General features: G+C 35.4%; 1 protein-coding gene across 2 annotated transcripts in view; it reads left to right on the plus strand.

The window, feature by feature from the left end:
• LOC136262600 (uncharacterized) overlaps nucleotides 1-16,495 on the plus strand; it is a 17,805-nt gene continuing 1,310 nt past the window's right edge. The window contains exons 1-44 of one of the 2 annotated variants that reach the window (XM_066056983.1): nucleotides 48-127; nucleotides 793-842; nucleotides 904-1,212; nucleotides 1,793-2,101; nucleotides 2,166-2,444; nucleotides 2,500-2,808; nucleotides 3,172-3,318; nucleotides 3,382-3,750; nucleotides 3,814-4,146; nucleotides 4,213-4,515; nucleotides 4,601-4,912; nucleotides 5,575-5,880; nucleotides 5,972-6,277; nucleotides 6,431-6,883; nucleotides 6,938-7,192; nucleotides 7,245-7,295; nucleotides 7,351-7,683; nucleotides 7,900-8,292; nucleotides 8,346-8,600; nucleotides 8,654-8,704; nucleotides 8,759-9,088; nucleotides 9,766-10,052; nucleotides 10,108-10,339; nucleotides 11,420-11,562; nucleotides 11,612-11,719; nucleotides 11,774-11,843; nucleotides 11,893-11,988; nucleotides 12,049-12,143; nucleotides 12,235-12,395; nucleotides 12,448-12,496; nucleotides 12,779-12,838; nucleotides 12,905-13,010; nucleotides 13,117-13,263; nucleotides 13,336-13,405; nucleotides 13,998-14,112; nucleotides 14,247-14,305; nucleotides 14,358-14,481; nucleotides 14,541-14,641; nucleotides 14,726-14,837; nucleotides 14,889-15,045; nucleotides 15,329-15,395; nucleotides 15,447-15,513; nucleotides 16,175-16,272; nucleotides 16,345-16,471. In XM_066056983.1, coding sequence (XP_065913055.1) covers nucleotides 69-127; nucleotides 793-842; nucleotides 904-1,212; nucleotides 1,793-2,101; nucleotides 2,166-2,444; nucleotides 2,500-2,808; nucleotides 3,172-3,318; nucleotides 3,382-3,750; nucleotides 3,814-4,146; nucleotides 4,213-4,515; nucleotides 4,601-4,912; nucleotides 5,575-5,880; nucleotides 5,972-6,277; nucleotides 6,431-6,883; nucleotides 6,938-7,192; nucleotides 7,245-7,295; nucleotides 7,351-7,683; nucleotides 7,900-8,292; nucleotides 8,346-8,600; nucleotides 8,654-8,704; nucleotides 8,759-9,088; nucleotides 9,766-10,052; nucleotides 10,108-10,339; nucleotides 11,420-11,562; nucleotides 11,612-11,719; nucleotides 11,774-11,843; nucleotides 11,893-11,988; nucleotides 12,049-12,143; nucleotides 12,235-12,395; nucleotides 12,448-12,496; nucleotides 12,779-12,838; nucleotides 12,905-13,010; nucleotides 13,117-13,263; nucleotides 13,336-13,405; nucleotides 13,998-14,112; nucleotides 14,247-14,305; nucleotides 14,358-14,481; nucleotides 14,541-14,641; nucleotides 14,726-14,837; nucleotides 14,889-15,045; nucleotides 15,329-15,395; nucleotides 15,447-15,513; nucleotides 16,175-16,272; nucleotides 16,345-16,471 — 8,163 coding nt within the window. In that variant the 5' untranslated portion in view covers nucleotides 48-68. Of the gene's footprint in view, nucleotides 128-792; nucleotides 843-903; nucleotides 1,213-1,792; nucleotides 2,102-2,165; nucleotides 2,445-2,499; nucleotides 2,809-3,171; nucleotides 3,319-3,381; nucleotides 3,751-3,813; nucleotides 4,147-4,212; nucleotides 4,516-4,600; nucleotides 4,913-5,574; nucleotides 5,881-5,971; nucleotides 6,278-6,430; nucleotides 6,884-6,937; nucleotides 7,193-7,244; nucleotides 7,296-7,350; nucleotides 7,684-7,899; nucleotides 8,293-8,345; nucleotides 8,601-8,653; nucleotides 8,705-8,758; nucleotides 9,089-9,765; nucleotides 10,053-10,107; nucleotides 10,340-11,419; nucleotides 11,563-11,611; nucleotides 11,720-11,773; nucleotides 11,844-11,892; nucleotides 11,989-12,048; nucleotides 12,144-12,234; nucleotides 12,396-12,447; nucleotides 12,497-12,778; nucleotides 12,839-12,904; nucleotides 13,011-13,116; nucleotides 13,264-13,335; nucleotides 13,406-13,997; nucleotides 14,113-14,246; nucleotides 14,306-14,357; nucleotides 14,482-14,540; nucleotides 14,642-14,725; nucleotides 14,838-14,888; nucleotides 15,046-15,328; nucleotides 15,396-15,446; nucleotides 15,514-16,174; nucleotides 16,273-16,344; nucleotides 16,472-16,495 lie in introns of both variants that reach the window. The other variant, XM_066056984.1, reaches the window with a different exon arrangement.

Here is a 16,495-nt window from a genome sequence, read left to right on the forward strand (position 1 = left end):
TCAGTAGGTAGTAGCTCTATCAAAATGAAAAACGTCTCTTCAGGTGATTCGAGCGTTCTTTATCGTTTATGCTTGCCGTTTCTTACGTTGGTTATTACTACTGGTGTCGTTGCCCAGGTATCTACAGGTGAGGACTGGATCTGTGTAGCCACTAGCTAGCTATACGTAGAGCTAAATAGGGATGTAGCTACACTACATTTAGTTACATGTAGCCACAACCACTGTGGCATTATCTATAATATAGCCCTGAGCTATGGCTTAATATTATCACTGAGCTGCCGTATACTGAACTGGGTATGTAATTTTACTGGCTACTAGCTACTACTGATTTAGTTACACTACAGGTGGCGTAAAATTGTAATTTATGTGTTGTGGTTAATTAAACTATTAGCTACATTTCTAGTAATAGCTAGTTCAAGTCATGAAAATGTAAGAGCATGTGTCCCACTGACAATATTTAGCCTGCATGTACGTAGCTACAAAGTCACTGAATTAATTTTCACCGTTGATCAAATTACTGCCTCCACTGGTGATAGAAAACTATACTGGTATGCGTGTAGTTACACTTTTTTTTTCGTTGCCATGCCCACAACTGACTACTGTGTAGATCAGATGGGTGGTCGCATGTTAGTCCGAGGATTCACATACTTGTCTTTTTGTTGTTGTTGTACACATTCATCATATAATCATGATGGTCAAAATAAAATATTGACATTGATCATTAATGATAACTTACTTCACAATGCCAGTGTAAAAGTGCTGCACTTTTACCTATGCATGCATTCTGTTTAGCTATAGTTTTCAAGCTCCTCACAAGTATAAGTCTAAAGGAAAGCATACAAGTAATAGATGCACAGTGTGATCATGAAAATACAAGTGTGTATCAATTTTGCTTATCTGCAGATGTTCCCGATCAAGTTCCCAACTTTTTGGCATCACGGACAGTGTTATCATCTAGTGTCCAGTCTATCACATTAACTTGGGATATGCCATTTGATAATTTTCTTCCTATTGTGTCATATGAAATAGAAAATTGTAAGAGAGAACCAACGGAGATACCTCCACAATGCACAGCAAATGGTAGTATCATACTGTCACCAAATGTTACAGAATACACCACTAATGTGTCAACTGATGCTTCGTATCAGTTTGAGATTACTGCTCAAAACAGTATTGGTAGCAGTAATGGATCAATTGTAAAAGTTTTACAACGTGAGTTTATAAGTTAAACTGCATGGTTAAGTAAAGTTAATTGTACTAGACCATACAATCATTGAGCCACATTGTATCAGTACATGTATACATACACAGTATGTTGTGTCCTATATGATACATAATGGAAAAGAATATGTTTCAGATATGTACAATATTTCCAAACCTACATCCAGCTCACCCATTGGCCCAGAATGGGAAAGTTCAACTGTGAAACTAAATTGTTGGGGCGATTTTGTTCATGGTTAGCTAAAAAGACTAATTTTTACCATAATAGGTTGTAATTTACAATGCTTCAGAATGGACAAGACCCTGCAAAGTAACTCCTTTTTCTACGTTACAGTTGAAAACCAGTCAGCACATTTCTAGAAAACGCCGCTAGTATACAGGAAGGCTATGTATGCTTCAAATACACAAGCAGATCCTTATACCCTTATGCAGCTGTGCAATTTTAAAACATGGGTCACACGATTTTTAACTAGAATTTTTGCCGCCTCTACTTTTATATTTACTATCAATCTGAAAGGAAACAATAAGTAATAATATAATGCTGTTATAAGTGTATGTTTTGTTTATGTAGCTAGAGAACCTCTAGAATCACCATCAACGTCAACCATTGCAACTATACACAATCCCCCTGCTTCCTTAAATGTATCTTGGCATGCTCCAGAAATTAATGCCACATTTGAGGCACCCATAACAGGATATGAAGTTCATTTCTTTATAGTTGATTCTGAAATATCGGTGACCACTACTACTGGTCCAGAAACTTCACTGCTACAGACTGGTCTGATACCTGATACTGAATATGGGATGACGATAGCTGCCTTAAATTTGATTGGACGTAGTCCTTCATCTACTGTTGTTAGCTTTCAATCAGGAAACAGCAGTAAGTATATGCTATACTGTTAATTACTTTCTATAAACGTTCAACTTGTGATTTTGTTATGCAGATTCTGGTCCACCATTTTCACTGAGCATACCAGATCTTGGCAATGAACCAAACAATTTTACAGTGGCATGGTCTCCTCCATTACAGCCTAATGGAATGATAATAGATTATGAAGTGCAGTATAAGATATTAACTGATGAAATGTTCATGTCAGTGACCACACCAGATACAATGATTGTTCTGACTTCACTAGTCACTGACGTGGAGTACACTATCAGAGTTAGAGCTAGAAATCTTGCTGGCTTTGGAAACTTCACTGAAGAATTAACTGTACTTAATGGTAAACAACACAGTAGACATCAGTATAATATATGTACTATGTATGTACATTTCAGTTCTTTCTGTGCAATTTTCTGAGTTGTCACCAAGATCCAAGAGTATCATTGATGGTGAAAATGCTATTTTCAGTTGTGATCTGTTTGGAGGAAGTAGTAACAATTCTATTAATGTTGAATGGTTAATAACTTACCAAAATGCAACTATGGCTAGTATATCGGGGAACAACTCCAACTTCATACTTCTTCCTCCTTCAAATAATATTTTAGTGATTGTCAGAGCCTCTACAGTTGAATTTGATAGGGCAATTATTACGTGTGGTGGAGGTCACAACTTTACTGGAATATCAGCAAATCTCAGTGTTAATCGTAAGTGTGTTGATCAAGTCATGACATATTGTTGCACAAATATTATAATATCTAGACTACACAGCACTTCAGGATACACTGCAGCCATGTTTGTACGAATTTATTCTATTAAAATTACTAAACTGGGCTTGTAGCTGATTCAAATTAAGGCGTGGATCCTAAGCCATTCTTACTGAAAACATCATGATTGTGAAGTCTTCTTCCCTTTTTGTCCGGCTTGATATATTTTAGGTTATCTCATACATCAGTATAAGCACACAAGAATGAAATCAGTTTAATACTTTAGGGAATCTGTTGGTACCAGTTCTGATTAACACACATATATGTTACAACTATGTATGGTTTCCATTTATGTTTTTGTAGCATTGTTAAGCTGTGATATTGAAAATGGTCGTTGTGAAGAAAACTGCTTCATAAATGTTTTGGTAAAGCGTCTTGTAGGTGAGGGTGAGTTCCTCTCATGTTTTTGCCCACCCAATGAAACACTAACGGACAATAGAGTGTGTCTGTGTAAGTAATACTAATACATATATAAAAATGTATTTTAAATTTTTCCCATACTGTTGTGTACAGCCCAATTCCAATACTTCATGTTGTATGATGAGATATATGAGAACACAACAACATTCGTACACCACCCACTATATCATCCCAATCCATTCCAAATTAGCTGTCATAATGATGAGGGTACGATTGAGAGCACTGGAAATTGGAGAATTGTAACACCAGACACAACTGAAGTGATTCTTTTTGATACAGAAGGAACAATAACCGTAAATTTTACAATTGATGGTGTAAATGTGCCAGTAGCTGTCCTAGGAACCTTACAACCTTTACCAGTGGGAAATGGCTCTGTCGCAACCTTAACCATGAGTCAGGCAGTTTCTGGTATATTCAGCTGTGAAGCCAGTGACTTTGATATATCTTTGAGAGTTGTAACAGGTTTGTACATGTAATACATTTACATTATTAATGTATTGTACACATGAATATGGCTGTACATAGGTGGAGGACCATTGCTCGAAGTAGCCATGCCTGTTAGAGTATATGGTGGAATGTCACCATTCAACATTACAGTTGATGCATTTTATGTTAACATATTTGGAAGGACAGTTAGAGCTACAGCATCTACAAATCCTTACTTGCTGGAATACAGATCAGAGTCTTTAACTCAACCAGTAGGATATACAGTAGTAGAAAACAACATACTAAATGCCAGAGCACCACAAGACTTTTTTGATACTTATAATGTTACCCAGAACACAAGCTATTTTGAGTTGTTGTTTCAACCTCCAAATGGTCCCGATGCAACTATCTCATTCTCTTTGGAGTATTTTGGTATGTGTGTAGACATAATTATACATAGTTGATTACATGCGTAAACATGAATTTCATTTTGTATAGATGTTCATGAAGTAATAGAGCTAAGTGGTCGCAGCATTTTTGCTGTTGGAGAAGATTTGCTTTTGAAATGTAACACTACTCCACCAGATCTTCCAGTGACATGGGAAAGATACACTAATATCACTATGGGCTTTGTGAATCTTGTAAATAATACACGTTCCTCTTTTAATCCACCTGATAGTAAGACAATTGCTAATCTGAGTAGCTTGAACACTGGTGATGCTGGAGATTATGAATGCTTTAGTACTATTCCACAACTTGCAGATGTCAGAAGACGAGCTAATGATATCACTATTATTCCAGGTTGGTATTGTTGATACTGTTTATTATATATGGATTGATGTAACAATACCTAGCTTGTTTAATTAATATTTATTATATATTATAGATACCCTGACAATGGCCACACATTTACGAAATGATCAATTGTTTTTCTTGAATGGCAGACGATTCTATACCGAGACAACTGGTAGTACAGCAGTGTTTTTCTGTTCTGGTCTTCTACAAGATACTGATGTTGTGTTTGCCCACTCTCGTGTGGATTTAAGCTCCAACACTAGTTTAGCAAACTACAACATTTCATTTTTCCGAGATGATAATTTTATTCAATTAGTTTTCAACAACTTTACGGTAGATTTGAATGGTAATTTGTCTTGTCAGTCAAGAATGTCTGGAAGAGAAAGAAGTATTTATATTGGAGGTACTAACCAATTATTACATTCATGTGTCCATTCATTCATACATAATTTTTGTATAGGTGTATAGTGGAAAATTTGACTGCTAATTAAGTAATGTGGTATTATACCAAATCAGATGATGATCTTTATAAATTAATTTTGAAAGCTTAACAAAGAAAGTTTGCATACTATATTAATGTATGGTATAGATGTAGAGAGACAAAATTTGGTAGGATGAGAATGTAAAGAATTTTTACAACAATGGCTTTGGTAAGGAGAAATTTGTTAGCTAAACATTAATTTATAAAGATCAAAATCTGATTTGGTATAATTATATAACATGACAATTGTATGCATACAATTTAAAACTTTGACATACACTATGTGTATGCACTTTAAAACACATACACACCTACATATACAATGGTCCCTCCAATATCTGTACTCATTGGGCCCTTGGTATGTTCGGATAATGGAAAAGTTTGGATAAACACAGCCCATACATTTATACACAGAGCTCAGTTTAAATACTCTAATAGAGCATACACTTTAGGTAATAGAACAGTTACTTCACAGTATAGATAACAGAAAGTTCAGATAATTGATGGCTGGATAATGGAGGAACACTGTAATTTTATTTGTGTGACTCAGTACAAGTTTGGTGATAAAATATTCTGTTTTTTAGCTACAACGTCTGGTGTACTGGCTGTTCCTTTAATCACAACACCACTTGAAGTTCTACTTGGTGAAACTGCTGTGTTCTCTTACCTGATAGTGTTAACTAATTTTTCACTGAATGTCTCAGATACCATTTCTGTTGTTTCTAATCCTTTCAATTCAATGCTACCAAATTTGACCTTAGTTGAACAAGGTGAAGAAGTGTATGAGTTTACCATTCCATCTGTCAGTGAATCAATGAATGGACTACAATTTACATTAGAAACATTAGAAGGAACTGTTGTGTCTCCCCCAATTACTTTACAACTATTAGGTAAGTATGCATTGACCTATGTACACACATGCATTTTGGCTGAGTGAGGTACATATACAATTTTTAACTGTGTTTACTATTTATGCTTTAGAGGTAATAGTTACTACCAATCAACAAGTACCAATATTTGCCTTACCAAACAGCACTGTTAGATTTGACTGCTCTGTTATTGTTCCTCAAATATCATCGCCTCCTAACATAACCCTTAACTGGTGGTATTCTGTGGATGGTTTTGTTGATGTTACTACAAGGAACCGTTCAGTACAATTTGAACCTCAAAATCTTCGGCATTCATTGATTCTGGAAAATGTTACTTTTGAAGACTCTGGTTCATATGCCTGCAGCTTTGCAGATAACATACTCGATAGTAACACCTTTTTATTGATAGTTGTGGAAGGTCAGCATATTCTACAAAAGTACACATTGTTTATTACATAAATAGAAGCTTTATATGCATATACAGTGCACCATGTAGTCTACTGTGTACTGTATGTGAAATTGTTTCTGGTTATGATTTGTAGCAAATGTATATGAAATATTTCTTTTGCAGAGCCAATCACAATTTTTTCAAGTTCTGGCATTCCATTGCCTAATGGTGTTATTATAAATGATATTGGTGCAGTTCAATCCGAGATCCCAGTTACTCCTGATATTGGGGATGAAGGACCGATTATTGAGGACGAAGGAATGAATGTTGGGGATGAAGGGTCGACTGAAGGAATTTTCACACGCATCAGTTTAGTTTGTGCTACAGTACCAGGTTATGAAGACCCTTTCTGGACAGTCACTAATAACGGTATCATACAAAATCCAATCAGTAACCAGACAATTAATATCAGCAATGCTAGTGACATAGCTTCACTCTTTGTCTCACCACCACAGTCAAGATATTTAACTCTGTTTGAAATAGTATCAAACTCGCTTTTTCCAGATGAGTTAAATGGAACATACACCTGTCAAACACCAAATAATTCCTTTACCGCCTCTGTAGTGTTGACTAATGGTGAGTTTGTATAGTAACTTTGTATCAAATATGTATACAACATCCAATCTTTAGCTAATCCATACCTGTTAGCAATTTCACCACCTACAGTGGAAGTTGATTTCTTTGGTACTGTAACACTGACTTTTCAAGCTGCTTTTAATTCTGATGGAATAAATAATCCTACACAAAATGTTGAAGTGGAGCAGCGAGATAGGAATGGAGTCAGTGTTAGGAATCATTCTACAGTACAAGACAAGAGAAATTCACAAATTTTCTCAGTCACATTTCAGCAGGTTGGAGGAAACTTAGCAGGAACATATAGTGCTTGTAAGTTCTGTATATGTACAATAGATTGACATTAAATCTATTTTGCTTACAGTTATTCCATCATTTCCCAATGATCAGGTGACAGTCAGCCTCACTGTAATATGTAAGGAAATTGGATGTATTACTAATGTACATGTCATAACATATTGTTATTGTAGTACCAACACTTACAGCAACCAATCAAACTGTTACCGTATTAGCTAATCAGAGTGTAACTTTGGAGTGTATACCATCTGACCCTTCATTGGAAGTGGAGTGGTTTCTTGTAAGAGACGGTTCCTTCATTCCTTTACTTGGTGGAGAATTTATCAATCAGCAAAAAAAGAGAAATGTCATAATATTTAACAATGTGGTTAGTGAGTTTCCTTACTATCAAATAACATTGAAGCAAGTTGAGGTAACTGACAGTGGCCAATATCAGTGTAGCATACAACCACCTTCTAGAGATAATACTCTTATAGCCCAACTCATAGAAGTTGTTGTTTTACCAGGTGAGTGCTGCATACATACTGTAGTAGCAAGTGTTTGTTTATGTTATTGGGTTCTCCATAATTATGAATATAAAATCCACTTTTGTATTAGTCTAGTAGCTATATAAGTATCCACTATAAATATTGTGATACTAACATATGGAAGAGTAGTACTTGTTTGTGGCACTTTTTCACTCCTATAGCACATGTAATATGTTTTTTTTTGCATTTTTACAGAACCAATCTCAATATTCACAAATGCAGTTAATTCAGTGCCAGATGGAGCCATTGTAAATGATATCTTTGGACTTCAGTATAGTGATACATCAGGGTCTGGAGCACCCCTCACTACATCCCCTATCAGATTAAACTGTTTCTCGGTACCAGGCTATGAGGATCCTGTTTGGATGACTACAAATATTAATGGAATACAAAATCCGATTAGCAACCAAACAATTCAAAGTAGTAATGGTAATGAACTAGCCATACTATATGTGATATCAGAGTCACAATACACAACTATACTTGAAATCAATACATTATTTTCACTGTTTCCTGAGGAGTTAAATGGAATATACACCTGTCAGTCACTAGATAACAGCTTTAATACATCTCTAATGTTGACTAACAGTGAGTTCATGTCAACTATGTGTTGTAAGTCCTTCATAATCCTTTATCTTCAGATAATCCCTACCTGACTGCAATATCTCCATCCACGGTTGTAGTTGACTTCTTTGATACTGTAATGCTAACATTTCAAGCAGCACTTGATTCTGATGGGATAGGTAATGAAATAAGTGTCTTTATAGTTGAACAGAAGGATACTAATGGAGTCAGTGTCCAGAATCACACTGCAGATAAGGATAGAAGTAACTCACAAATATTCTTTGTCACATTTCCATCTGCTGGAGGGAGCTTAACAGGAACATACAGTGCTTGTAAGTGCTCAACACATACAGACACACATATTAATATGCATATGTTGTTACAGATATTCCTCAGTTCCCCGATAATCAGGTTACAGTCAGTCTCAATGTAAAATGTAAGTTAATAATGAATCACTGTATACATATATCATTGCTATACATTCACCTAGTGCCATCACTGATAGCAACCAATGATAATGTTACAGTATTAAGTGGGCTGAGTGTGACATTGGAGTGCTTACCATCTAATCCTTCTTTGGTTGTCAATTGGTTTTTTGAAATAGATGGCTCCTTGTTTCCCTTACTGGATGGAGAACTTCATGAAGAACTTAAAAGGAACATAATATTTCCTAGAAGGGTTATTAGTACTTTTCCCTATTATCAAATAACACTGGATCAAGTTGAAGTTGCTGATAATGGAGTATATCAGTGTTCAATAGTACCACCAATTGGAGATAACACTATCATAGCACAGAGAATAACAGTAACAGTTTTACCCGGTCAGTGATATTTACTAAGTTAAATGTAGCACCATTATTGTGTAATTCATGTATCAAGTCTTATTGTTTATGAGCTGTATAGCTCAAATAAAATTTTGAATAGATATTCCAGCAAATACGATTGTTCTATTAGAGAAGTATACATGCAAGCTATACTATTTTCAGGGATGCATCCAGGGTTTGGCAAGGGAGGGTTTACCAAAGTAGTAGGCATATGGAGCAGGGTCTGGGGGCACATCCCCCAGATGTTAAAGGTACTTTATATGTTTTGGGACTGAAATTTTTGATGTAGAGCAGTTTTATGCAAAATAATAGTAATAAGTTATGCTAATTGGTCTGCTTTGATCAAGAGTTGTAGGGATCAGTGACAGTCATAAGTACTTCAGTTATGAGCCAATTGTCATATACGTAGAATGGTATACACTGGACCATGTGCATTTTATCTGCAAAATACCTGGCTGGCTATATGCTTCCATGGGATGAAGCTACAGATACAAGTTTCATACTCAGCAAGGATGATTCTTAATAGTGTTATATGCGGTGACTGTTCTATTAGAGTATTTTACTAACTGCTCTATTAGAGTATCTCAATCTCATTTAAAATTTTTTTGGTAGAGGGGTTGGCACTGTCATCATGTTATTATTTACCAAGAGTTAGTGTATAATGTTATTTACAGCTTGCCATGGGCCAACATTGTCACATGGACTATTATGGCCAGCCACAGCAGTCAATGATACAGCCATGTTGCAGTGCTCAGATGCCAATAATCAATTGTTCACACTGGGTCCATATGTAACCAGAAAGTGTTTGGAGAGTTTCAGTGGAGAGGAAGGAGTGTGGGATGATGTGGATACATCAAATTGTACTACGAGTACTAATCTGCCATTTGTGGTATATTCCACTTACCTGCTCAATGATATTAACAATGATATTAATCAAAATATTTCACAGATTATAGCTGAGGTATGAATAAATTGTATTCCTTACAACTTATCTTATTTTGTTCTTACCACTACAGTTTCAAGGGCAGTTTGATAATGCTACAGTTAGTTTGATGTTACATGAAGGAGAAATATTTAGAGGTGTTTATCAGATAATACCTGCTGTGTTCACAATAACATCCGATAGTTATCCACTATCATTTGATATGGTCACTGCTAATATTGTAAATAACTATAATACATATGAGACTTTTGAAGAATTTAGTGAAGCAGAGGAGCCTCCAGAAGTAGTTGAAATGACTCCAAATGGTATGTACTAGTATGTTGAGTGTACGTACATAACAATAACATGGCTAGATGTAATTTATTGCATCACAATAAATTGAAGTTAACATGCATGATGCCGATTTAGCACTATAAGAACTTGCACATAATTATTGTGACCTAAGTGCACGCTATGTCGTAAGGGTGCACTATGATCTAAGCATGTGAAGTAATGTTGAAATGGTTTCAAGTATTGTGTAATCGACAAACTGGTTTAACAGGTTTGCGGTCACTTGACACACCACATTCTCAAAATGTGAATGGCCTAGTGAAAGAAAAGTTCCCACCCACCCACTATTTGGATATAAATTAGATATATGTGCACATATAGGCACGGTTGCTTGTACACTGTATGTATAAGGTATGCAATCTGTTATTGCAACAACTTTTGTTACTTATTATTATATTATTTATCTTAGCTAGGTGGTGACTGAGGATTGAGGGTGGGTGAATTAGATGCTAGTTATGTAGCTGTAATGCTTTATCAATTGATGCCAATATTAATGTTCATGACATAGCTTGGTCTGTCATTTTGGTTGCTAGTGATCAATTGTGCGATTTGATGTGTCTTAGCAGTTTGCTATTATCACTTGCAAATGCTATGTTCATTCATCTACCCTATTTACGGAAGAACTTACTGCCTGCCCTATGATTTCCTCAGTTGCCCGTTATTCATCCAAACTCATCCTCTCTATATATCATATATGATCTATATATTGTCATGCCATGCACAATCTCGTGTAGATATAATCTTACTTACTATTATGGTGTCATTGTGTTCTTGTTACATGAGTTTTGAACTTGTGTATTGTCACGTACACTACTGGCTTTGTAGAAAAATGTTATGTGATTAGCATTAGGAAAAAGAGTAAGCAATGTATAGCTTGGTGCGGTAGAAGGGTGGATAGCTAGGTAATAAATGTATATATATGAGCACATATATATGTGTAATTTAATCCTCAATAAATGGTGGCAGTTACCACTATTCCCAGGGGTGGGCCCCAGCAACCAACATGTTAACAGCAATATTGTTATTTATAATAATTACATGCTAATTTTGTTTAGTCACTTGCAGCTGTGAATTGTTTTCTGGGGTCAACACTGAATCATTAAGAATTCCTGGAGTAGAAGCATCATTGTCAGTGGCTCAAGGTGATGTGTGCATTGGAAGAGCTGGTCCGTGTATATGTGATGTGACCACTTGCATGGTAAGGGTATTGATTTACTATAGGTAATCTAAACCATATTGACTTGTAGTGTAATGCACCATTTTATACTGGTGATGACGCATTGTGTGGTCAAGACAGTGACCAAGATGGTCGACCTGATATTGGGTTGGACTGCGCAAATGACACATGTCAACAGGTAACATGGAATAACACTGAAGTCTGAAATGTTTTTATACTGTTACATTCACAGGATGTTTGTCCCTTCATTTCCAATCGTGAACAGAATCCAAGTGATTGTGACAATACATCAAATATCCAGGGTATGTATGTAGTGTATTCTTGTCCAGTGTGATTTTGTGGTATGTGTAGGTGGTTGTCCATTGGAGAGTGACCCAGAATTTGGAATACTATGGCCCTCATCTGTTGCTAATAGTAACGTAACAAACACTTGTAGTAGTGGAATAGGTAATCATTTTGCTACTCTTACTGTTACGTGAATTTCATTGTAAGCATCTGCAACTTCAGGTACAGCAACTAGATTTTGTGATTCAGATGGCAATTGGCAAACACCAATAGTTAGTCAGTGTAGCAGTTTTGAATATGTGGCTTTAAGGCAGCAGGTATGTAGTGCTTAAATACTACATACATACATGTAGCTGTGTACATTTTGTACGTATGTAATCTTAACATATTTTTCCATGCCATTTATAGGCTACTGCACTAGCAGTTCTTTTGAATGATCCTGGTACTTCAGTTGAGGCAGCAAATTCCATTGCCATGGAATTAGCAACTGTTACAGATTCAGCTGACAATACTTCCATCCTTCCACTAGATTTAGAATCAGCGGTCTTTGCTCTGGATGTGGTAGTGGAGTAAGTTGACATGCCTAATTATTAACTGTGTTTTATCCATATGATAACACAGTGCTGCAATTGCAAATCCAGAATTATTGCAAGAAGAAGAATTTGTGGATGTGAGTATATTTAATTTATTGTCATTTTTTTGTCCAGACAATACAGTTAATTTCTGTAGCAATACTGTGTATATGCAGGTTTAGTTCTGCATCCCAGTTTCTGTGACTCCTTTGGCACATGCCAAGACTACATACTGCATGTTGCTGTAGGACCAGGTCATTACTGGGTCTGGAATTTCTTTTGCATTTTTTACATCAAGACTCTGACTCCCTGTGTTTATAGGGTTTAGAGGTTTCTAGTGGGGTCACTTCTTATAATAACTCTACATGTCTTCCTTGTAGAATTTAGCCAGCACTTATGATAATTTGCTGAGTCCAAACAATGAACCAGGTTACACTCAAGTAAGCATTATAATTAATTATTTATGTGTGTACAGAAATTTCATGTGATGCATACAAATTGTGTAGGCAGATCGAAATCAAAGCCAAATGATTTTGCAGACTTCAGAAACATTTGCTATCACTTTAGCAAACAGCACAGATGGGAATGTCACAATCATCAGACCAAATATTGGTAAATATAATGCATGTATTTTTTAATATTGTAATTTTTTAGTATAAATACTCTTAGTATCTGTAAGCTGTTTAGCTAATTAGCATGATATTTCAATTACCTTTAGTGATAGCAGTGGAGCAGAGAAATATATCAGAAAGCAATGATAGTGTTATCTTTCCTTCACAAGACTTACGGAGTAAAATGCCAGATAGCTTTGTTAGTGCAGCCAACAGCTTTATTATTATCCCTCCAAGTCTGATTAAAGAGAGAGGTATTGTATGTGAATAGAATTGTGACACATAGTGTAGTATACATATTGTATTGTTATGTTACTTTATGATAGCTATCAACTCCATCACTCCAATTGCTAACGTCTTCTATCAAAACCTTGAAAGTTTTCTTCCAAGTGACTTGTAAGTCGTAATTGCTCTACATATTCCACATGCAGTGGTAATTTTATTACATGAAATCATTTAAATGGCTTGCCAAATTTTGTAGTACAGTAGACCCTCAGTTATCCGACCCTCATATTTATCTGTACCCAAAATTAGAAAATACTCTTTTATTACGGTATTTTGAGTATGGTTGTATGTTCTATTAGAGCATTTCAACAGAGCTCTGAATAGTATACGTAAGTCAGTTATCTGGACAATTCACTTATCTGAACACTTTTACGATTGCCTCTGAGACCATTAGGGTTCAGATAACCAAGGGTCCACTGTATATACAATCAAGAGCTCATAATATTAGCAAGGGAATTTTTTAAGTATGTATGTGAATAAGATATAAGTCATCTCCCCCCTTGCTTGTATTATGAACTCTTGATACAGTGGTGTCATTACTGTATGTAGATAAGTAGTCAAACAGTTTTGGTTTTGGCTTTAAGCATGTAATCATTATCACTACTTCTTTGACATTTCATCATATTATTTCTACTACTTATTTAGTTGCATAATTATATTCTATGTATGGTCGTATGTATATAATTTTATCTCATGTTTAAAGGGATGATGAAGGTAGGAGGCCAATGCCAATCAGTCTATTGCTGTCCAGTCAAGTAACCAACACTGCCAGTAATATATCTGGTGATCCTGTAGTGATACTGTTTCAGTATTCAACTGTAAGTATTGCTTAATATGTTTCTATGTATGTATATACAGTGTAGACACATAGTGCATGCATTTGTGTGAATGTAACAAGCATGTAGTGTGTATGTGTGTATGTTGTAGCAACAGAATATTATTGTTTCCACAGGAGAATGTGACTGATGCAAGAGACCTGAGATGTGCTTTTTGGGATTTCACCTTAAATGGGTAAGCAGTATTATGCACTGGTGAATGTGGTGATGAGTTGGTTGTGTCACAGTGGTGATGGTGGCTGGAGCATAGCAGGTGTTACTACAGTTAGGATCAATGATAGTTTTGTCAATTGTACCAGTACTCATTTGACCAGCTTTGCTGTGTTGGTGGATGTTTCTGGAACAAGAATTGTAATAAATTTACCAAAGTATTGTGAATTTATTCTATTAACATTGTGTATATTGTTTAGAGTGGAGCTGAGAGCACAGCTCTCTCTGTAGTGACGTATATTGGATGTGGAATCTCATTATTCTGCTTAATAATTGCAATCTTTTTACTACTAGTGTACAGGTATGTACGTCATGATTACTATGCAGCTTGATGACACCATCTAGGTGTATTCTTTTAAAATTCCTGTGTGTTAATTCTTTGTAGGAAAACAATATTTAAAGGAATACACAACTTTATTCATTTGAACTTAGCCATTGCTCTGTTCCTGGCTTTAGTTGTGTTTGTCAGTGGAATTGAACCCGCAGCAGATAGCAGAGTAAGTATAAATTGTACAGCTTCATATACCTCTATCACTAAATTTGTACAGAATGGATGTAAAGTGGTAGCAGCTCTACTACACTACTTCTTCACTTGTGTGTTCACCTGGATGTTGTGTGAGGGTATCATGCTCTACTTTCTACTGGTCAAAGTGTTCAATACTGGACTGGGAAAGAACAAACTGTTCTACCTTGCTACAGGATGGGGTAAGAATATATATTAAGCAACAGAATTTCAGTGTGGCCCATGTTTATATTAGCTCTCTTCTAATAGTCCCTAGTGAAATAGTGTTTGTCTGTGTATAATATACACATGCACATATACACTAACAATGTTGGGTCAAAATATGATATTGCACAACAGAATAAGAATTGACTATGATAATATGAAATGCTTGAAAAATTTAATAGATCTTGGTTGAGACTCACTCAGTTATAGAAGATGATTTACATGCATGCTATTATTGTGTTCTATTACACTGTACATTAGGTATTCCAGTTCCAATTGTGGCTATTGCAGCTGGTGTGGCTCATGAACACTATGGGACGATAGATTAGTGAGGGTGTGCTATATAGTGCCATTAGATTAATGCAATTATGATATGTAGTTGTTGGATTTCTACTGATGAAGGAGCTATATGGGCATTTGTTGGACCCATGCTTTCAATCATTACTGTAAGTTATATGATATTAACAAGTACTCATAAATAATTCTAAAGTATCTTGTTGACTTTTAGTCTTTTGGTATACCAGTATATAATTTTTGTCTGTTAAATAATTTAATTAGGTACAAAGCATGAAAAATTCTGCTCTTCATTTCCCTAAAAGGCTACAATACATGCAATTTACTTACTGGAGTGTGCGAGTTTAACTCATAAATGCTTTATTAGAGTGTTTCAGTATTATAGACTGTTCTATTAGAAAATATTGCTCTTTATGTAGTAAACATTAAACTGTTATGCTACCACTATATATACCTGATTTTATTATACTTTTATACTCACACAGGCCTAGCATTGCTACTAATAGATTACTAATAAGTTTTGTTGATGTGGTAGCCATCATAATACTATACGTAGATTTTAGGGAACTCCTAATTATTATGCACCAAATACAATAATTACACATCATAATAACACTAAACACTTAAACATATTATTTTAGTCAAACCACAGTATCTGTTTTTGATATCGTCCAATATTTTGAATACCACAAACACTGTGGATTCTAAATCTAAAACACAAGTCTTATAATAATAATAGATAAAATAATAAACCTACTTTATATACAGAATACAAATATTCTGTACATTTAAGTTTGGTCTAATCTTCTACAGGTCAATGTGTTTTTCTTGTTCATGGCTTTGCGTGCTTTGTTCAAGAGCAAGAAAAGAACTTTGTCAGTAGATCAAACAGCAAATGCTGATATTGTAAAGTAAGTACATGGATTATTCATTGTAGAGTTGTGTTGTATTGACTTTTGATGTTTTGTGGTTGCATATGATAGAGCTATACTAAAAGCTACTGTAATTCTTTTGCCACTGCTTGGCCTTACCTGGGTATTTGGACTGTTGGCTGTAAATGAAGATACAACTGTGTTTGCCTGGATTTTTACTGTACTAAACTCCTTACAGGTAAGTTACATATGAACAGCTGCA

Source organism: Dysidea avara, chromosome 7 (genome assembly GCF_963678975.1).
Source record: "Dysidea avara chromosome 7, odDysAvar1.4, whole genome shotgun sequence".
In the NCBI taxonomy this organism is placed as follows: Eukaryota; Metazoa; Porifera; class Demospongiae; order Dictyoceratida; family Dysideidae; genus Dysidea; species Dysidea avara.